At 42.1% G+C, this 22978-nt stretch overlaps 2 protein-coding genes across 3 annotated transcripts in view; one reads left to right on the top strand and one right to left on the bottom strand.

The window, feature by feature from the left end:
* Positions 1-68: 68 nt before the first annotated feature.
* LOC116504447 (leucine-rich repeat neuronal protein 1-like) lies at positions 69-2582 on the top strand. Its single transcript, XM_032211449.1, has one exon. The coding sequence runs from the start codon at positions 69-71 to the stop codon at positions 2580-2582; it is 2514 nt and encodes an 837-aa protein (XP_032067340.1).
* Positions 2583-15344: 12762 nt separating this feature from the next.
* Positions 15345-22978, bottom strand: part of ELK1 (ETS transcription factor ELK1) — a 35480-nt gene continuing 27846 nt past the window's right edge. For both annotated transcript variants that reach the window (XM_032210290.1, XM_032210291.1), the window contains exon 6: positions 15345-22081. In XM_032210290.1, coding sequence (XP_032066181.1) covers positions 21983-22081 — 99 coding nt within the window. In that variant the 3' untranslated portion in view covers positions 15345-21982. The remainder of the gene's footprint in view (positions 22082-22978) is intronic.

A 22978-nucleotide genomic window follows, 5' to 3' on the forward strand; every position in this document is an offset into this window, starting at 1 on the left:
TCCTTTCTATTCGAAACTACACCATAAGCAGTTGGTGGTCAAGAAGACTCATAGCAGGGAAGAGCACCATGTCCTATTTCCCGTGGTATGCTCTACTGTTGCTGTGTCTACAAGGATCACCATTTGCCACTCACTCCTGCCCTCCACAGTGTGTCTGCGAGACTCGCCCATGGTTCACTCCCCAATCCATTTATCATGAGGCCAGCACAGTGGACTGCAATGATCTGCTGCTCACCCGGGTACCCGGCAATCTCTCCTCAAACACCCAGGTCCTTCTGTTGCAGAGTAATAAGATCTCCAAGGTCAACAGGGAGCTCCAGCACTTGTCCAACTTGACTGAGCTGGACCTCTCCCAAAACCACTTCTCCAGAGTCAGTGATGCTGGGTTGGCTAACCTTTCACATCTCATTACACTTTACCTGGAAGAGAATCAGGTGGAGGAGCTTTCCAACCACTGCTTAAGTGACCTTACTTCACTAGAGGAACTCTACATAAATCACAATTCTATCTCCTCTATTGAGCCATTGGCTTTTGCGGGCTTAACCAGCTTGCTCCGGCTGCACCTCAATGCCAACCGTCTCCACGCCATTGACCATCGTTGGTTCCTCCCACTCCACAACTTAGAGATCCTGATGATTGGAGAGAATCCCATCTCCCAGTTAACAGGGGGGAGTTTTCAGCCTTTGGAAAAGCTTCATAGCCTCGTCCTAGCTGGGATGCAGCTCACTGAAATCCCTCCTGATGCTTTCCAAGGTCTGGACTACCTGGAGAGTCTCTCCTTTTATGATAACCACCTTTCATATGTTCCCACCAAGGCATTAAGAGGCCTACCTCACTTGAAATTCCTGGATCTTAACAAAAATCCTATCACAGAAATTCAGCCAGGAGACTTCAAGGATATGCTGCATCTGGAAGAGTTGAGCCTCAATGGCATGGAGGAACTTACCGGCATCCACAAAGGGTCATTTGAGAATCTTCCAGAATTAGCCAAGCTTGAGCTGTGCAACAATCCTCATCTGTCATACTTGCACCCAGTTGCCTTCCAGGGGGTGCCGGCTCTTCGCACTCTGTTAATCAGCAATACAGCCCTTGGCTTTCTTCCCTTAGGCCTGAGAGATGCCTTGCCAACTTTGGCCGAACTCAGCTTCAATGGGAATCCATTGCGATGCGATTGCTTAGAGAACTGGAAACCATGGATCACAGAACACGTTCGGCTGATTGAATCGCAAACTACCCTCTGTACTTCACCTCCAGAAGCCATGGGTCAAGAGCTCCAAGAAGCCCTTAAAAATGTCAGTGGGGGAGGTTGTTTGCCAGAAATCACACCCAATCTTCCAGAACACATGGAGGCATCATCTGGTTCTACAGTGATTCTGGACTGTCAGGCCAGCTCAGAGCCACCACCACAATTCCATTGGATCTTACCTTCTGGGAAAAAAGTGACTGCTAGAACAGGCAAGATGCATCTTAGGGCTGGTGGGACCCTTGAGATTAGCAGAGCCAACCCAGCAGATTCAGGAGTCTACACTTGTGTAGCCCGGAATGAACTGGCCTCTACTAGCCATAGTCTGTCCCTCAATGTCATTGGAGAAAGACCTGTAACGCCTGCCAGGCTTTTGGTCTTTGCCAAAAAGATACAGTCGCATTTTGTGGTGTTGGAATGGACCACATCTTACATAGAGGGGCATAAAAATGAAAGAGATGAATCAGCCACTGCCCACCCACCACCTCCTCCATCCTGGTCATCAGCTACCATGCGCATCCATAATCCCCATTTTACCTACACCTCACGAGTCCCTGTGAGCATCCGGGAATACAACCTCACACACTTGCAACCTTCCACCCGTTATGAGATTTGCCTTACCGTCATGTCTTCCATTCCCAAGTCCTCCGTTGCTGCCAGTTACACCGATGTTCCCTCTGCCGTAGCAGCTTCTACAAATTCTCCTTTGTCTTCTGCGAGTTCTTCAGAAATGGTCACCGCAGCCACAGGTACTTCTGCGCCATCGCTGAGCTCTTTGATAATCCCCAGGGGTCCTTCCTTGTCTCTCATGAGTCATTCAACTGTGGTTTCTCCAGGAACTTCCAAATCCTCCTCTGCACCCATGACAGGTCCCATGGAAGCTTCTGCAGGTCTTCCATCTGCTTGGCTATTGCCCCACGCTCAGCACGTCTGCCTCAATGTCACCACCAAGGATGCCTCCCTCTCAGTGGAGCTGATGGGAGGCTGGGCAGGAGGGGCAGCCTTGGCTGCTATTACTGGCTCCTTATTAGCAGCCCTGAGTGCTGTGCTCCTGCTCCTTTGTGCTTCTCGGCGACTCAAGGAGAAAGGGTGTCGCCATTCGCTCAAAAAGTACATGCAACATGCAGCCGCCATCCCACTCAACGAGGTCTACCCTCCCCTGATCAGCTTGTGGGATGCAGAGGGAGACCCTCCCCTCCCAATGGCTCCGTTAGCACAGCTGGCTCCACCCACACCAACCTTGCCACCTCCCCCTGCCATAGCTGGGCACACTGTTTTGCTGCCATCTCCTCCTGGCCAGATTGACACTTCCAAGACTTACCTATGGCAACAACCATGAAGGAATTTGAGGTGTGCTGGTACCCATACCTCAACACAGACGTTGGTGGGAAATCTCTCCTCCCTGTGGCTTTTAGGATGTCAGAATTGGGTCTCCAGGCCTTCCCAGTTCAGGTTCTTGCCTCCCATTTTTACCCCTTCTACCCACCTGTGCACTATATGTACCAAGGGCACGAGGAACTTGGACATTTCTTAGCCAAGGTCTCACTGTGTAGTTAGAGCCAACGAGGGAGGATAGGATCAGGCAGATAACAAGGCCCCTGGGACAGTGTAGCCCCTGGGGGGCAGGTTAAAAAAATGAATAAAATTGAGTTGGACAAAGTTTAAAATATGTGGATGTGTTTGTTGGGGGAAGGAGATAATATATTGAAAACAGGCAATGCAAGGAACCAAATCTCTTCACCTCACCCAGGATCAAGCGCGTTTTTCTGTCACCCAAGAAGATTGATATGCTGCCCTCTAGTGAACATTTTGGGGATAATAAGCCTGCTTCTCCTTTTGAGCAAGATTACAGGCTCTCATTTCAAGGGTGCAAAATAGCAAAATAAGAATCTGAATAGAAATCTCTTATGCTTCCTAAATCTATCCTTCCATTGTCACACAGGGAAGTTAGTTATTTTTACTCAGTGGTAATGTAAAGGCACTATGTATTTGCCTAGACCCTCCTAGTTTTTATATTATTACTTTACATACTGTAGGGCAGGAGTCCCCAACCCTTGGGTCGCGGCCCAGTACCAGGCCTTGAGCCATTCAGAACCGAGCCACAGAAGTGGTGGGCAAGCGCATGCATCCCCACTTGCACAAGTAGTGGGCAAACACCTGCGTGCACGAAACCATTCCATCTCCCCACCACCACTACCAGTTCACAAAGCTAGAAAGGTTGGGGAACTCTGCTCTAGAGGGATGAGCAATTAGGGAAAAGTGAAAAAGGGCCAGGAATAGTGACACCATTGGGCAGGGTGAGACAGAGGCCTCGGGTGCAGATGATACTTTACAATCTTCCAAAATGGTTCTTTTGGAGCAGTGGTCTCCAACCTTGGCAACTTTAAGACCTGCAACTTTAAGACCTGTGGACTTCAACTCCTAGAGTTCCTCAGCCAGCAAACTTTAAGACCTGTCTTAAAGTTGCCAAGGTTGGAGACCAGAGGTGGGTTCCTATAAGTTCGCACCTATTCGGTACAACCAGTTCGTCAAATCTACCAAACCGGTTAGAAGAGGTTCCACCAGTGGACCCAGAAAGCAGGCCACACCTACAGAAGAGGTTCCAAAAAATTTTGAAACCCACCACTGCCACACACCACACACACACACAGACTGACGCAGAGAGAGAGAGAAAGAGAAAGAAAGGAAGAAATAAATAAATAAATAAAGAAAAAAGAAAGAAAATAAGTGAGAGAGGAGTATGAAAGAAAAAAAAGAAAAAAAATGGGACAGAGAGAACAAAAGGAAAGAGAAGAGAGAGAAAGAAAAAGAGAGAGAGAAAGAAAATAGAAAGAAAGAAAGAAAGAAAGAACGAAAGAAGAAAGAAAGAAAGAAGAAAGAAAACACATGGCCGGCAAGCCACTCCCACCAGGTCACATGGCTGGCAAGCCACTCCCACAAAGGCCACACCCACAGAGTAGGTTCCAAAAAATTTTGAAACCTACCACTGTTGGGAGACCACTGTTTTGGAGGACAAACCTGAATATGTGCAGCCTGTCCTGGGGCTGATAAACTAAGCTGGTGCTGTGGCACAAAGAAGAACATTATCCTATTACCATCATGGATGTGCTGGTCAATTATTTACTTCTTGACTGGAAAGAAGACACCCTATTATTATTTTAGTGTTTTGTCTTTTGCCTTGTGTAGCAGCAAATTGTCTTCGGTCCAGCTCAAGTCAGACTTTGACACCACTTACAGGAAAGGGTTCTGTGGTTCCCACTTTATTTTCTTTCACTATTATTTTCGAGAGTTATTACAGCTCCCTATAAGTATTGGGGAGTGAGGTTTTCAGTGGGGAAGGTATTTTTCGGGGTTCCTTTCTTTTCCTCTTTAATTTCACTTTACAAATGGGAAGGCTTCAAAGGCTTTATTTTGTTTCCATTAAAATTGGCAGGAAATCCCCCATAGCAATTTCTCACTGAATTTTGAGAGTCCAGTTCTCAGGGGTTTAGGAAACCACAAAAGTGTGCAAGCTGAGCTGTGAGTTCCTTCCCCCAGTTCTATGTGCACAGGCCTGACGCTTGTCAGCTTGGATGTTGTTTCTGCCAAAACTGTTAGATCTTGTTACCAGAAGAGGCAAGAGAGCACCAGGAACCAGGCTTCTTATTTTATCAACACGGTTTTGCTGAGATTTGCTGAGAAACTACAGTGTTTCCCCGAAAATAAGATAGGATTTTATTTTCTTTTGACCCCCAAAATAAGCACTTGGCCTTTTTTTCGGGGAGGTCTTATTATTTTTGAGGTGCAGGAGATGGCAAGGATGGTCACCTCATAGCTCCTTCTGTGATGCAATATTTTGGGGGGCTTATTTTCTGGGGAGGGCTTATTTTAGCACATGCACTCAAAAGCCTGATTGGGCTTATTTATCCAGAAAGGTCTTATTTTCGCGGGAAACAGGGTAATTGGGCAATGCTGATACATTTGCTATTCTTTCTCCAGGGCAAACCATTTCTAAAAAAAATCTTACCAAGAAAATTGCAGAGACCAGAGTCTATCAAACCCCAGGCAGTCTAAGGAGCTTCACTGGAAGCTAAGCTTGAAGGAGATACATACATTTTTATTCTTCCTCCACCATCCCCATTCCATGGCAGTATGTCATCATATCTTAAATCTAGTTTTCTTTCTTTTCTTTAATTAAGCCACTAACCAACCACAATATGACTTACAAAGATTTTGTGTCTGATCATTGCATTCTCTGGTCATTTGGCATCCTCAAAGGACTGATTCTCCTCCCCCTCCTTGTTTCCCCCTCCCCGCTCCTAATTTATGTGTGAGTGTGATAGAGAGACAAAGAGAGAGTCCACAAAAGAACAAAAGTGAACAAACAAAACAAAACTTTTGCAAAGTTCTCAGTTCTCCAGGCCTGCTGATACCAGCTTCTTGGAATGAGTTTGTTATGCAACATATAAATGGAATATCTCTTATCATATACCCCCCCAAACACTAGATGTAGGAGGCAATCCTCAAGGGAAGTCCATCACTTTTACACTCTGCTTGTGACAATCTGGAAGAAACTGGAGTGGCTGCTAATATAAATAAAAGAACTAGATCAGCCTTTCCCCATCCAGTGGATATGAGAGATAATTACTTTCATCATCTCCCAAAGGGTACAATTCAGAAAAGCATGTATTGTTTCTAAAATGAATCTGGACTTTTGAGTCCTGGAAAAAAAAATTTTTTTTTATAATCTTTTGCTTTTAGGATCCCACAAACCTTGAAGTCATGCCTGGAGATGCAGAGTGCATGTTCCATTATACAGATGTGTACCTGTTATTGTGTGTGCTGCATTGAAACCTCTGCCGATTGGCTTACTTGGCACAACAGTGCACAAGGTCAAAATCCTTCCATATGTATTTGTATGGTCAGTATTGCCAGTCCGGTTTCTTTGAAGTAATGACAATTTGTCATGACAGGGCACAGAAACCTTGGGGCAGTCTGAGAGTCAGGAAATATAAATAGCCTACATAGCTTAGAATAAGAGCGGCTCTGAAATATTGCCAGAAAGGAAATCACTTTGCAAGGCAAAAGTATAGAACAAGACGTTGGTTATCAGGGATACTACTGCTATACATGTAACCATTGCAAGAGCCGAGGTAGCGCAGTGGTTAGAGTGCAGCACTGCAGGCTACTTCAGCTGACTGCAGTTCTGCAGTTCGGCTGTTCAAATCTCACCGGCTCAAGGTTGACTCAGCCTTCCATCCTTCCGAGGTGGGTAAAATGAGGACCCGGATTGTTGGGGGCAATATGCTGACTGTAAACCGCTTAGAGAGGGCTGAAAGCCCTATGAAGCAGTATATAAGTCTAACTTCTATTGCTATTGATGGAAATTCTACCATCATTTATCATTTGACATTGACAGATCAATGTGATCTAGATGGCCACCTGAGGAACAAGATGATGAATGGAAGTAATTTTACCTAATCATCCAATTTTCTACCTTAAGGGGAAGTCAAGTTGGTGGCTTGCAAATAGCTCCATAGCCTTAGAGCAGGGGTGTTAAACTCAAGGCCCGGATCTGTCCCATGGGGTGCTTAAATCTGCCCCCCCCCCAGGGCCTGCCTGGAAATATCAAAGGACTGGTCTGCAGTGCCTCTGGCAGCCAAAACAGGGCATAGGGGAGTCACACAAGGCTCCCCATGCCCCATTTTCGGCCTGTATAGCCTCCTACAGCACTCTGCCAGCCAAAATGGGGCGTGGGGGGGGGCAAAGTATTTCAGGAGGTGTCCATCCCATCTCCTCACCCCTGGCCAGCCTGCAGAGGAGAACTACAATGCTGATCAGGCCCTCAAAGAAATCCAGTTTGACACCCCTGCCTTAGAGCATCCATTTCAGAGATGGTATTCAGCAGGTTCTGACCAGTTCTGGAGAACCAGTAGCAGAAGTTTTGAGTAATCCGGAGAACCGGTAAATACCACCTCTGACTGGTCCCGCCATCATCTATTCTCTGCCTCCTAAGTCCCAGCTGATTGGGAGAAAATGGGGATTTTGCAGTAACCTTCCCCTGGAGTGGGGAGGGAATGGAGATTTTACAGTATCCTTCCCCTGCCACGCCCACCAAGCCATGCCCACCAAGCCATGCCATGCCACCCAAGCCACAGAACCAGTAATAAAAAAAATTTGAATCCCAACTACTGATCCACTTGTGCATATAAGATTCCTGGTGAAGAAATGACAGAGTTTGTATCTTCAGCAACACCATGTTGCTATTATACTGTTTGTTCCAAAGTGGAGCTGTGCTAGAAAAAAAAAGCTTAGCAACATTCACACAACTCACACACACGCACACACACACAATATTAACTGGGTGGAAGGTGTAGATCAGTGGTTCCCAAACTTGGCAACTTTAAGACTTGTGGACTTCAACTCCCAGAATTCTCCAGCTAGCTCTTCTGGCTAGAGAACTCTGGGAGTTGAAATCCACAAGTCTTAAAGTTGCCAAGTTTGGGAACCACTGGTGTAGATGATCACCACTAGCTGTTTATCAGTTCTGGATACAACAAGTGATGTGCAGTTTGGCAATGAATAGTGAAGAGAGTACCATGATGAAAGTAACCATTGTTGGACTTGGCAAACCACAGAACCAGGGACAGCAGGATTAAAAAGATCCAGAATGGTTCTGGGCAAAGAAGGAGGATTAATATAACATTTATACAAGTCGGGTTTCTTCAACACACTAGGCTAAAATTTACTTACCAGTTTTAGTCATAACCAGCCAGGATAGTTGATCTATGGTTCAGAGAATTGTTCCAATCTGTACATTGATGAATCACTTAACCATCGTTCAGTTTAACTATAGATTCATGTTCTGTGAATTTGCAATGTGCCAAAAGCTTAATAAAATTCTTAGCAGTTATATAACTATTTCTGGTGGTTTTGCAACACTCCCCCACCCTGCCACAACACTATAAATTGGGTCAGAGTTTTTATCACCCTACTCTATCGTGACAATGAAGGCCTGAGGTAGAAAAGTTGCAGCTCTGCTAATGTTTCCTAACCAGTGACTAGCGGTGGTAAGATTTCAGTGAAGGGCCTTTAATGGAACAGCTGTTTCCAACCCCCCAATGCCACATAAGCTATAAGAAACAACTCCTTCTCCTCTTTTGTTAAAAAACTTGGCTTGAAGCAAACCAACCAGAGCCAAGGGTGGCCAGGTGGGACAGAGGAACTGGAAGGAAGACAAAGCCCAGGAGAATAGCAACCTTGATCTCCAAAGCCAAATTTGACATCCACCCACATTGCAGCAGACTAGAAATATACTGGCATGAATTAAAGAACAAAGAGACCAGGTACAGTAGCTACATTTAAAATGAACAGCTAATAAGTGCCAGAGGGAAGGGAAAGGTGGAGCAAGTGATTCACCCACTCATTAGACTTAAAGCTGCCAACTTTCCTATTACTTCCTGGCAGGGTTCCCCATATTTTTATCAGCAGTGTGACAGGCTGAATTTCTTTTACATACGGCTGTCTCCCCAGGCAAAGTTCAACCAGCTGAATGCCTGTTATTCGGAAAGCTTAGAGACACAGAAGCCATGCCAGAGAAGAAAGCTGGAGACCCAGAACTCCTTAAATCAAGGCTGCAGGAGATGAAGAAACAAGAAGTTGAAGTTCAGAAGATAGACAGAGGAAAGGGCAGATTGAAAAACAAGCTTAGACTCTCTGGAGGCTAAGCTCTCCAGGGCTCTAAATATGTCACGTTATATGTGAAGGAAAATGTGTGAAAAAAGCATTTGAATCTGGGAGTGTATGTAAAGATAATACATTAAACAGCATTTTATGAGTATTTATGGTGTTTGCTTATAATTTCAGAATGACTACCTGAAGAATCTGTGCAAGAACTTTCTATGCTCCCCTCCTCCATTTTACTTAAAGGAAATCTATTGGTGCTTTGACAAACAAGCTTTGTGTTAGACAGATAGATCTTTCTCTCACATTCTAAACAATCCACAAAGTAATGAAAATAGAATCGGCTATACCCTGCTACATTGGTACGCAACTGCTTTGTCACTCATCTAATTTGGTACTCAACGCATTTGGATGTGAAAATTTTGTCCCAGTACTTGTTGTTTGTTTGGTACTCAACACACAAGCTAGAACCTGTCGGTGTCAGCTGCCTTGTGATTCACTACATTATTCCTTACGGGAAAAATGTGTTTGGTATTCATTATTTTTGGTACTCATCGCAGCTCCCAGAACCAATTAAGAATGAGTACTGAGGTACCACTGTAAATGCAAATAGTATAATCACATGAGGAACAAACCCAGGGTGGCGGTGCTCTAACATCTCTTCTGAGATTCAGTCGGGGGGGCTAGGAATAGATGGCCATGTGGCTCAGATTCCTTACAAACAGTCATATATCGGAAGGCAATTAGGATGAACTTCAACTCCCAGCAGGTTCAGGCAAGCTGGTCAGTGGTAAAGGATGCTGGGAATTGCAGGAGAGCCCAAGGTTGCCCATCCAACTCAAAGGGCTTTAGATCTAGGTCACATAAAAAAATAACGGGGCTATATGAAGTGTACAGACTTGAAGTTGCCTATTAACAGGAAACAACTGGGTCACAGCTAGAACAGATGCATAAATTATCTGATTCTATAATAATAATCTATATCAGATTAAAAACAATCGTCTACATTGTATAGCAGGGCTGTCAAACTCAATTTCATTGAAGGCCACATCGGGGTTGTGTTTGACCTTGGGGGGGGGAGGTGGGCATGGCCAGCTCAACGTCTCTCGACATCACTTGTAGCCCAAGAGCGCTCTGCCAAGCTCTGTTTTCAGCTGCGATGGCTTCCTGCAATCCTCTGCCAGTGAAAACAGAGCTCGGGAGGACTGTACAGGGTTTTCTCTGGTAGAGGCACAGAAGGCTCTGCTTCCAGAGTGGCCCCATGGGCCAGCTCTAAGCACTAGATCTGGCCCCCGGCATTGAGTTTGACACCCCTGTTGTATAGTATACAATATACTACATTGTATAACGATTTCTAGAGTGTATTTGCTGTATGCACACAGAAAGCAAGTTTATATACATGCAATTTTGTGCACATCTACACTCAGTTGGTCCTCTTTTGGGCGTTACCCTTGCAGCTGTTTCATGGCTGTAACACAAATTCTTGCAATTTTCAGTGGGAAGAAAAAGCAGATAGGTGCATTTACAGCCACCATATTTAGGGGTGGGGGAAAATAAAGGGGAAAAACCTGAAAAGGAGGCAAATCCGAAATACATTCCATAGGATAAAAAAAAAATGTTTATCCTTTTAACTGTGCTTTACAAAGGAAAATTGAAGAGCAAAGAAAATAAATAATTATATTAGATAATTCTAAAGGACTGCTTTCTGAAATAAAGAATGATCTTTTAAAATAAAGGATGTATTGTCACTCTGGGTATATTAAGCTTTCAAAAGGCACAATACACCCAAAATAAATCCTTCCTTGAGTATTATTAAATCAGATCAAAAATTCTAGCCTGAAGCAGTCTAAAAAGTTATTATTTTTTTTAAAAAAGTAGTTTTCAACCATTAAATGTTTCCGTGCCTCTGCATTAAGATGAATATCATTTTAGGGGGATTGGGGAACAGGAGAAAAAGTGGTTGAGGAAAACTTGTACCTTTTTCCCTGCAATTTGTCTCAGGACAAAAAATAAGTCATACTGGTTTTGCAATTTTGCTTGACCTGTGGTGGGGGTAACATACCATTGTGTGCAAAGATACTTCCATGTGCCTTATTGTTTTTAACTGTTCCCCAGCAGATGGACTTTTTGGGAGAAGGATGCCGGCACATAACAGTGGTGGGTTTCAAAAATGTTTAGAACCTCTTCTGTAGGTGTGGCCTGTTTTGTAGGAGTGGCTTGCTGGCCATGTGACCGGGTGGGAGTGGCTTGCCAGCCATGTGACTGGGTGGGAGTGGCCAACTTGTAAAATGTGGTGAAACTCACTTAACAAAGCTCTTGCTTAGCAACCAAAACGCTGGCTCAGAAACTCTGGCATTTGAAGCATGCAAGTCTTAAAGCTATCAAATTACAAGACCCTTGCACCCCTAACCCTTTAGAAAAAAAAACCAGGGATGTTCAAACTTGACAGATTTAAGACTTGTGGACTTCAACTCCCATAATTCCTCCCACAGTCATGTTGGCTCAGGAACTCTGGCATTGAAGTGTGCAAGTCTTAAAGCTGTCAAGTTACAAGATCCTTGCACCTCTTTAGAAAAAAAAAACCCAGGAGTGTTCAGACTTGATAGCTTTAAGACTTGTGGACTTCAACTCCCAGAATTCTTCCCACAGTCATGTTGGCTCAGGAACTCTGGCATTGAAGGGTGCAAGTCTTAAAGCTGTCACGTTACAAGACCCTTGCACCTCTTTAGAAAAAAAAACCCAGGAGTGTTCAGACTTGACAGCTTTAAGACTTGTGGACTTCAACTCCCATAATTCCTCCCACAGTCATGTTGGCTCAGGAACTCTAGCATTGAAGTGTGCAAGTCTTAAAGCTGTCACGTTACAAGACCCTTGCACCTCTTTAGAAAAAAAAACCCAGGAGTGTTCAGACTTGATAGCTTTAAGACTTGTGGACTTCAACTCCCAGAATTTCTCCTCTCGCTTTTCATCTTGATGATGTGTGGACGGGCGGGGGGGAGGAAGCTGGAACTGGTTCTAAATGGCACTGTAGATTTGTGGAACCTCTTCTATAGAAGATGTTCGAACTGGCAGGAACCCACCCCTGCAGCGGACCCTGAGGGAAAAAAACATTGGAAAGAGCAAATTTCCCTTTCTTTATTATGTCCATTGTAAGGAAAAGCCGTCTCAAAGTGGAGACCACTGAGAGAACACAAGCAGGAGCATTTCAGGCTGACTTCTTCCTGCACAGAAGGCACAAGGGCTACTAATAAAGGATATAAATTAAATATTGTGTCCATGTGATTTTAGGTTTAACCAAAGGCTGCCCCTCTTGGGCTGAGCTGAGATGCAATTCAGGAGGGGCATTTTGTGTTTTAATCCCATGTGAGCAACCTTTCTCCCTCTTTCTGAGTTCCTCCTTGCTCTTACGAAAAACATGAAGGTAAGCCGAAAGCGAAAGAAGGAAAGGATCCAAATTACTGCATGTGCCAGCTAGTGCCTTAAGGCATGATAAAACCTGGGTTAGTTGTCCTCGCAAAGATTCATAAACATTCATATTGTTGATCCAAACACACAACACTCGAGTGTCCTTCATTTTATTCTGTATATCCAGTTTGTGGTTGGGAAGAGAGTTAACACTTAGGGTTAGCCTGAAAGGATAATTTTGCACTGCACGTAACATGTATACCATACTGAGAGGCCAGGTGGTGCAGGGGTGAAGTGTTGAACGCCACGGTTCAGCCATGAAAGCCCATGAGGTGACTTTGGGCAACTTATTTTCTCTCTTTCAGCCCAACCTACCTCACAGGGCTGCTGTGTGAGGACCACTAAGAGGAAGGAGTGCTATGTACTTTGTGTACTTTGAACACCTTAAAAAAAAAAGCCAAGCATCCAATAAATAAATAATGATGCTGTTTGGGAGGGTATTATTTATGTCATTGTCTTCTGTTTAGCTACAAGGTTGGATAGAATATTAGCAGCCAATTGGGAGACAGAGGTAGAAATTCTGTCCTTGCCCCCCTTTAAATATGCCACTGCTGAGGAAGTTTTTGCTGCTCCCAGATACTCCACATACAGGTGAAACTCGAAAAATTAGAATATCGTGCAAAAGTTCAATTATTTCAGTAATGCAACTTAAAAGGTGAAACTAATATATGAGATAAGACTCATTACATGCAAAGCAAGGTAGTTCAAGCCGTGATTTGTCATAATTGTGATGATTATGGCTTACAGCTCATGAAAACCATCTCACAACAGGGCTTTGGACCACTGTGCTTCATTAAGACCAGGGTCAATGCAGCCATCTACCAGGAGATTTTGGAGCACTTCATGCTTCCTTCTGCAGATGAGATTTATGGGAATGCTGACTTCATATTCCAGCAGGTCTTGGCCCACACTGCCAAAAGCACCAAAACCTGGTTCAATGACTGTTGGATTACTGTGCTTGATTGATCAGCAAACTCGCCTGACCTGAACCCCATAGAGAATCTATGGGGCATTGCCAAGAGAAAGATGAGAGACATGAGACCGAACAATGCAGAAGAGCTGAAGGCTGCTATTGAAGCATCCTGGTCTCCCATAACACCTCAGCAGTGCCACAGGCTGATAGCTTCCATGCCACACCACATTGAGGCAGTAATTGCTGCAAAAGGGGCCCAAACTGAGTACATATGCGTGCTTATACTTTTCAGAGGTCCGATATTGTTCTGTGTACTATCCTTGTTTTATTGATTGCATGTAATATTCTAATTTTCTGAGATGGTGGATTTGGGGTTTTCATGAGCTGTACACCATAATCATCACAATTATGACAAATCACGGCTTGAACTATCTTGCTTTGCATGTAATGAGTCTTATCTCATATATTAGTTTCACCTTTTAAGTTACATTACTGAAATAAATGAACTTTTGCACGATATTCTAATTTTTCGAGTTTCATCTGTAGGGGGAAAGTTCCCATCTCTGCTGCTTAACCCTCTCGTTGCCATTGAATGCATGGTAGCAATTGCAAAGCACACACACACACCTCCCAGCGATAGCTGGATGTGTGTGAAATATTGACCCTGGTAGTCCTAAAAGTGCTTTTCCAAAAGACAACTCTGTTCTTCCTCTGTTCTTTCCCTTGAAAAGTCCAGCTGCTTCCTGAAAAAAGCACCTTTGGGACAATCATGACCTGTATGACTGAGAATCTCTACAGATTTTCCTTGAAAATGTTTTGCTTCTCATCCAAGAAGCTTCTTCAGTTCTCTCTGCTTCAGAACTGAAAAAGCATCTTGAATGAGAAGCAAAATTTCTTCAAGGGAAAAAAAAACAAGTCCAGTTGCCTTTTGTAGAAACACCTTTCGGATAACCGTGACCTAGGTAATTGAGAATCTCCATAGGCCTTGGTCCTTGTAGTCTCAAAAGAATAAGATTTTGAATTTCCCACTGCTTCAGGTATGGCAGAAGCACCTTCCTTTTATTGGCCTGCTATAGTCTCTACTCTCAAGCTATGTAACCTGTTGCAAAGGGGAGGATACCAAGCAGTTCCCCCATAAAATGGATTCCTTCCTTCCTTCCCAAGAGAAGTGTGGTGGCATGGAGGGAGAACAGGGAAGATCTGCATAGAGCATCAGTTGCACCATGGCAGAGCTCATGCCACATGAGAAATAGTTGGAACTGCATTCTTGTGATCTGGGGTGTTAGCAGCTACACTGGTTGTTTTGCACCCCAACAGTTCTTCTCTAGAATTATAATTTTCCCTTCTTTCTTGACCATTGGACTGGAGCACCCTTACCCCCTTCACTGTGAGAGACAAAGGAAAAACTTTGTCCTTCTTGCCCTAGTAAAATGGAGCATTAGTCTATACCAGTAGAGGGTTCCTACTGGTTCGGACTGGTTCAGCTGAACCAATAGTGGTTTGGCGGCCTGGGTTGCTGGAACCGGCAGCGACCTAGGCCTGCCACGCCCCTGAACCGGTTCTCCAGCCGGTGCCATAGACGCCGCCATCTTGTTTTTTGCTTCTGCACAGAACAATTTTTATTGCATTGCGCGCAGTGCACCCACAAGCAAACCAGTAGTAGTGACTGCCGGACCCATCCCTAGTCTATACCACCACCATTTGGAAGTGGAATTTGTGGTATGAAAGCAAATTTATCAGTCCAAAGAAAACATAAGGCAAAGTTGTGGTTCTCTGAGGGTCTGTCCTTTCTGAATTTTCCTCTTCGCAATGGCAAAAGCAACCCCTGTTATGGAGTCTTTTAAAAAAAATTATGTTGGAGCATATGCACTAGGATACCCAGGGAAAGCATTGCTTGAATTTTGGTTCATCAGATAGATGCTGTTCCTCCAGAAAAGTAAATATGCTACAGATCTAATTAATCACATGGACCAAGAGAGGGAAAACTTTCCAGGAGACACATAGAACTGGAGTCTGACAGAGAAACAGGAAAGGAAAATAAAAAGAAACCAGCAATGAATGCGTTTTGTTGAAAAATAAATTTATTTACAGGGCAGGATCCCAGAGTTTCGTCATAAAAATAAACAGGATCCAAACCCCAGTGCAGAGGTAACTAGAGAGGGACAGATCCCCATCACCTCTGGTTCAGGGACCAAGACCAGTTCAACAATGAAGAGAAACAGGGAAAATAAATAATTTCCCAGACCATCTTGTAGGACTTCCTCCATGGGAAAAAGAATCCCAACAAAATCTCTACTTCAACCAAAAATGTTAAATCCCTGGATTTTGCCCTGTTCTTTTCACATTATCTCACCAATCCCTGCTACACTGGCACTCTTAGCAACTCAAAGTGCCACTGAGAAAGAAATAAATTCTGAATATCATAGACTCAGCATGTTCAAGTGAGAAAGGCAAAAAAGACACTCCTGATTTTTTGTAGGTGTTAGGTACATTTTCTTGCTATAAATTAAATCAAATATTCTTGGAATCGGTCATGCAAAGTATCCCATTCAGGGACTACGAGGGAATTAGCATTTTCCCCTGACATTCTCCCAATTAAATTTGGAGGCTACGGCCGTATTTCTATGGTCAAACATAAGCCCGAAAGATGTGGATACACATTCCCATTAAAGCTTTGCAGAATGACAGATCAAGCTCTTAGCCCTTTTCATCAAGAATGACCAGGCCAACTTAATGCAGGTTGGCTCCAGCTTTATTTTATTCAAGTCCTATTGGGGAGGAGGGGGGGTCAGAGATCATCCTATCTTCTTAGTCCCATCTTTTCAAAATCATCTAAAAGCAGCCTCTTGAAAATATGACCAAATGCAAGCTGAAAAACTTGCAAAATGCAGACTGTGAAATGGAATGAAATAAAGTCATAGTGCTTTATATAAACCACAGAAATGAGCAATAATATTTTTCCTGGATTGTACTCTTGTTACACAGCAATGCTCCACCATGTCCAATTCTCTACCACCACCACCGTGATTTCATTAACAAATAAACAACTGATGTACCAGTTGGGCATTGCAGAAAAAAACCACTTTATAATGGGAGCAAAATGTACTGACAACTGCAACCCAGTGTACATTCCAGGAAAAATAAATGGTATACCTGATTCATTTGTGAAGAAACACAAACCTCAATGGGTCTTTAGAATCAATGATACTGTGGTATTATTAGTTCTTTGGGATGGAAGTTCATTGACATTACAATTGGTGCCCTAGTCCATGACAATTAATAAGATTTTATGGTGCTTTACGATTCCTGGTAGAGACTGGGGGCTTTTATTTGTCAAGTGAAATGATCTGATCTATAATTTTGTTTTCACTTGATTATTTTATTGCAGAGACTTGGATCCTTGCTGGAAGAGGTCAGACTTCAGTCTTAAATAAGGGGATTGTTTTGAAATTCACTAGCCATACATATGAGATTGAGTCTTGCCTTATTTTCCAGATTCCTTTTCTGCAAGGTCTTAAGTATGCAAACTGGATGGCTGTCTTTCAGGACTGTCATCACGAACAGTATTAAACGAATACATGTCTGTTAACAATTTCAGGGCAAGTAAGGCTGCTCAACATCCTACTGAGAATGGAATCTGCTAATTCCTGCCTTTTGTGCACTGTCAAAAGAATTTCTGCCTTTAAAAAAAAATAAAAATAGTGGCAACTTTTCCTATTAAACATACTCATTTCGAAAAGTTAGCCAGCTGGCAACTAGAGCTTCTGCAGTTTTTAGCCATTTTGTAGAAATACAAATTTCTCACCGGTAACTTTTCTCTCTTCTACATCAAAAGCCACCTCCCTTTAAATGCCACCTTGTAAGTGGAGGATAAAGTGCAATATTTCATGGCTGTACAAAAATCTTGTCAAAGAAACACATTCAAACCAATTGTTTGAACAGTGTGAGGAATGCTATGTCTTGTGCATTTGAGGATTTTAATGGAATGGAGAGAAAATGCACTTTCATGCTCATCTGTTCTAGAAGGACATTTCCTGGCTTAAACTGGGGGAGTATTTTAAGGCTACTGCTGCTTCTCCCTCATTTAACATTTTGCCAAGCAGATACAGTACACAGTTTATTACAGTACTTCATCATTTCACCATGAGGAAAGTATAAAAGGATTCACATCTACTGCCTTCACCCAGTTCAATTAAAATTTTTGGAAGCAAAAATTGGATTTTGGATTTCAGTGGACTTAAAAATGTAAATCATAAAAGATCCCCATTTAATTTACTTTTGTGGTTAGGATACTGTCAACTTACAATTATTTTTATTAATGTTATTTGAAAGATATTAAGCACTTTCAGAGTGAATTCTCTAAATTATCTGTTTTCCTCTTTTTGAAGATAAAGGAATCCATAGCCCTATGAATCCTGAAGAGTTACTTATGAAAGGAATATAAATATATACCTATGTGTCTGTATTCTGAATATATATATACCTTTATCATGTATCTCTGTGTGTGTCTATGTGCTTCTCTCTCTCTCTCTCTCCCTCTCTGTAAAATATTTGCAATCTTCTTTAATAGTCCTTTTGCAATTGCTCCTTGAACATGCCGCCATAGCAGGGATATCTTTGTTGTATGTGTCAGCAATAATATATGGCTACAAAATATTGTCTTACTCTAGCACAAAGTTTCTGAAAGCTGCACAAGTTGAAGTGAGGAAAGGAGCCCGAGACCGCAGTGCTACTATTTGGCTCTGGGAGCCACACCCTCCTAAGCCCTATTAGGACTTTAAAGCAATTAACCCTGAAGACCAAGCTTCAGGATGGAGAGTGCCGAAGCAGCCATTGGTCCTAGACAAGATTCTTGTAAAGCTACTTTGCTGGGTGCTCTCAATAAAACTGGGCAAGCCCAATGGCACCTGCATGAGAAAAACAGAGGTTTAATGTGGAAAGCCAAAGACTTAAGAAAGCAACCATACCTCAAAGGGTTTGAACATTTGCATCGGCTTCCACATGGCTTGACCATAGGTCAATAATGGCTTACATGACTTATTCATTGTTTGCATATGGTGTACTCAAAGTATAACCACATTCCACTTACAGTTTACAAGAAACATTGTTTGCAATTTTACTGATGGCTACGCATGGTTTACTCATGGCCTGCATGTAGGAAGGCTAAAATAAAACTGAAGGTTATTGTATGAAAGTACACTGCAGATCCATTACAATGCAAATACTTACTCTTGATGAACTAGTGGCATTACATAAATGTGCCACAAAATAAAGCTTTGTTCATTTTTTACACATCAGCTTGAATGCTTTGTGCTCAGCCACAAAATAACCTTCCTTTCCATCTGTTTTTCTGAATATGAGTACAGCATGCATGTGTGTATATGTATATTGTGTGTGTGTTGTGTGTGTATACACCCACATACATACCCACATACCCTCCACACATGCATGCTGTGCTCACAGTTTACTCTAAAGTACAGTTTACTTATACACAAATCACATATGATTTACACATGATTTGAATGGTAACACCCATGAATTGTACCTGATTGTTTTGCAGATTGCTGATCACACAAAGTGCCTAATTTATTAAATAAAACTGTAAATCACCTCTTATAAAGCACTTAGATTTCTCCCAGGAGGAGGCAATATGGAAGTGCAACAAAAATATAATCAGTATTATTATTAATGCTACAGAACAGGATGATTAAAAATAAACCATATTTTTCTGGCTATAAACGTTTGTTTTTGAAGCCTTCCCAAATCCAGTATCTAAAATATTGATTACATCTTAAATCTCCTACTCAGTTTCATCTCTTTCTTGCCAGAATAAATCCAGGTAGACTTGCTTAATTCCCTATGAAATCGGATTCTATCTCAACACTTCAAAATTACAACAGCGCTCCATTGGGCATATCTTTTAAACTCACTTCTACACCAATCACATAGAAAGGTTGGAGCAGGGAGTGAGTTAAAAGCAAGTTGGCATCTAGATGGTGAAATCCTGCTCCTAGTTCACCTCTCTGCAGTCAGTTTCCCAAGTAATTTAATTAAAGTTTTACATACTGAATGAGACTTCTCCAAGAGCATAGAAAAATCACTTGGGAGTACAGTACAAATTGTGAGGAGGTAAGCCTGTTAGTTGCAAAAAATTCAGGCACATTCCTCTTTTGCTCTCTTAGCTGGGTCCCTTACCTTGCTGCCCATTTTCATCATGATTCATATGCAAGATTTTAACCCACAGATTTTCTGACATTCTAAATCCCAGTGATCACAAATTTTAGTGAAGCCATTCTCCAATGATAGATTTTCTAATACCCAAGTTCAGAGTCTGGCCTGACCTTCTCATCAAATGTTTGCTTCGATCCTTCTTACTGGTATTAATGTGCTGATTTGCTCTTACAGAGCCGACTTTCGTTATCCATACATTAAGGAACTGCTCAGTAGCTGTTAGTATTCCTGGAATGATACCAAGAATGCCAAGGGACATTGCAGGGAACACCTTCAGCACAAGGCAAGTTAGTGTCTATGGGACCGCATATTCTCTCCAAATACACCCTGGAAAAGGCTTCAGACTGGTGTCTTCTCAATAGTTTGGATTAAGACTTGAGATCTTCAACCATCAGAGTTGGAAACTGTTCTTATAGAGAACCTGGTCCATCATTATTGAAGTTCCATTGCAAACTCTACTGGGAATAATTTCAAAACCACATTTCTCCACACTACGCCCTTTTCCCTTCAAAATTTGTACACAGGTACATACAAACAATTAGAGAGCGAAATGCTTTCCAACTTCACTTTAAAATAATCTTCTTTCATTCCCATCCTGTGGTTTAAAAAATAGCTATCAAAATGGACAGATGAAAAGATAAATATAGATCTGAACCATCTCCTTTTCTCTTAATACAACTCTCTTGACAATAGATAAAATTGTGATATATAGATATAGATACTCTGTGAAAAAATAGAAGGTGCCAGGAACTCTGATTAAGAATTGGCTGATACCTCTGAAATAGCACATCTTTTGTGGCATTAACAAATATTTATGGATAACCTCCCAAAAAAACCCACAATAAACTAGCGATGAAATTCTTGTCATCTGAATACATGAGTTCTAATAAACCCACTGATAAAGAGACGCAGCCCTTTGCAGAGTCCCTTTATGGTGCATTTGAAATAAAATGTGGAACTATAGAAATATACCATTTCCACTGTTTCCATTTAAAAAAGCTTTTTTTTTTGGCTCCAGGAATTGAAGAGATTGTAAGATAGTGGATTTGTCATTGCTGTTTCCAGGATGACTCAAGAGTTGGAAGAAAACTGGAGAGGTATGTGAGATCAGGATCAATCTGTAATGAATATTTTTCCACCGTAATAGCTGATGCCTGATATTTCTTCTATGATGACAGAAACGAAACCATAAAAAGCAGTCAAAAATAGAGAGGGTAAAGACTTCCCCTTTGGCCATTTCTGTCATGTCCTCTGATCGCCAGGAAATAAATTAAGGAAACCATTCTGCTACAAAAAAAAAAAATTAGGTCTTGAATACAGTAAGCAGACTTCATTCTCTGGTCTCCACATTGACGAATCGGTGACTTTTGACCAATGGGGGAAAATGATCAAAACCTCCCCAGCTATAATCTTGGTGTCAGATGGAGAATTTTTCTCCCAAAGAAATACCAGAAACATTCTGACTTCAGTGAGTTAAAAAAAAAAAAAAAAATCACCATTAACTGAGCTTAAACTAAATGCAACTGATGCTGTTGCTTTTGCTGGTCGAATAGAAGATGGCTGACAGTTTATTCCTACTGTGTTGCACAGCAAACACATCCCATTATTTTTCCTCCCTATGAAACCAAATCAAATACAATAACGACTTATCAGTATTCTTGGAAGAAACATGATCAACAGTGCTTCCTCTTCTCTACTTTGTTCACCTGCAACCGATGTGAGTTGCTATGGCACTCCCACACCTATCCATCCAAGATCAAAGCTGACCAAAATCCCTTATGACTGTATATCCTGCCAAAACAAAAATGGCTTGCATATCAGCGTGTTGTCCATATATAGATAAAACAAACAAGACTGGCACTGGTTTCTTTGTATACTCCGAAAATGAACCTGGCTGGTAGGATCTATTTACTTCTCTAATAATAACTAAGCTAAAGTAAGCCAGGAAAAAAAAAAGGTAGAGATGAAGTCAAATACTTGATTTATCTTGCAAAGTGGATGAAGATTGGTAGCCTTCTTGACCTTGCACCATCAGATGAACTGTTATTAAAAGTGACTACCACCACAGGGGACAGATAAAGAAAGCCATATTGCCACAACAGTGTCAAATAAAGGCAGCCTCTTGGAGAGGCGACCAAATAAAGCTTATATTCTCGTTGCCCTCACAGACATATTTGAGGGCTGCCTGAATTTTGCAACAAGAAGCAAGTGCGACACATCAAGTGCTTGATACCAGCAAAACACCATTTGGTTCCAAAGAAAAATTCCGGCAGATCAAAGATTAATGGATGAATCGGCTTGCCTATGCCATTTCCATTCTTCAAGCTGACGTGGCTTGAATCATCAAAGGGTTCTTCCAGTTAACGAAGGGACACATAGCTTCTAGCTGAAGTAGACCCAAGTGCTTGAAAAGAGACTCAAGCCAGTTCTTTGGCAGGAGTAGAGAATGTGGTGATGCAGAGGGAAGATTATGGCTTCTGGGGACCAGGAGAAAGGACTACAGGGGTGGAGAGTCCATCCACACTGAGTGACGGGATGTGAACCTGTGAGCTAGAATTACTGGGAAACTGAAAAGAGAGAAAGAGGGAAAAGCTTAGGATCTGCCTAATGATTGCGTAGCCTATGGGGAAAAAAAACAATTTTTTTTTCTTGTTTCAAAAGTTTTATTTCTTTTAAGGCAAACATTTCATCATTCCTCAATCAGTAAGACATCGAAGTACAATTTCTTGTATATCAAAATAATTCTAGTTTACCACCAAATTCTTGTCTAGCCTAATATATACCCCTCCCTCCCTCCACCCTCTCCCCCAACCCCCCTCCACCTTCCCCCCCCCGACTTCCCAGAACCCGTACACGGTATGGATTTCTAACAAACACAGTCTAAAATCTATTGAGAAAAAAAAAAAGAAATAAAAAAAATTAATAACATTCTACATTGACCTTAGCTTCTTCTTGCTGAACCAACTTTAAACAATTTAAATCATTTCTGATCTTAAGCATAGGCTAACTGGAATTTCTTGGTCCCGTATTTATTTTGCATATAGTCAATCCATTTTTTCCAGTCTTGTTTATATCTCTCATTTGAGTGATCTTTAAGATATGCTGATATTTTAGCCATCTCGGCTAAGTTTGTGACTTTCAATTTTGAAAAAAATTTCAAAAACAATTTTGAAAGGGCATGATTTGAAGCATGAATGTTGAAATGCTCCATCTTCTCCTTTCCTCATTCCAAATCTCCACGCATGCATACCACATACACAAACATTGGCTTTCCAACAAGAGCCATTCCTAAAAGTAAAACAAAAGCAGTAGCCTTGAAGACTTGGCTGTTCTCCCAGGCCTGAATTTAGGATGACTGGGGCCCCTTCTGAGCTTTGTTGTTGGCTAGATTTGATACCTTACACTTTTCTTATATCCACTTACTTATCTCTTGCTAGTTGTTTTTTTAAAATATTTTTTTAAAT

Source organism: Thamnophis elegans, chromosome 2, assembly GCF_009769535.1.
Source record: "Thamnophis elegans isolate rThaEle1 chromosome 2, rThaEle1.pri, whole genome shotgun sequence".
NCBI lineage: Eukaryota > Metazoa > Chordata > Lepidosauria > Squamata > Colubridae > Thamnophis > Thamnophis elegans.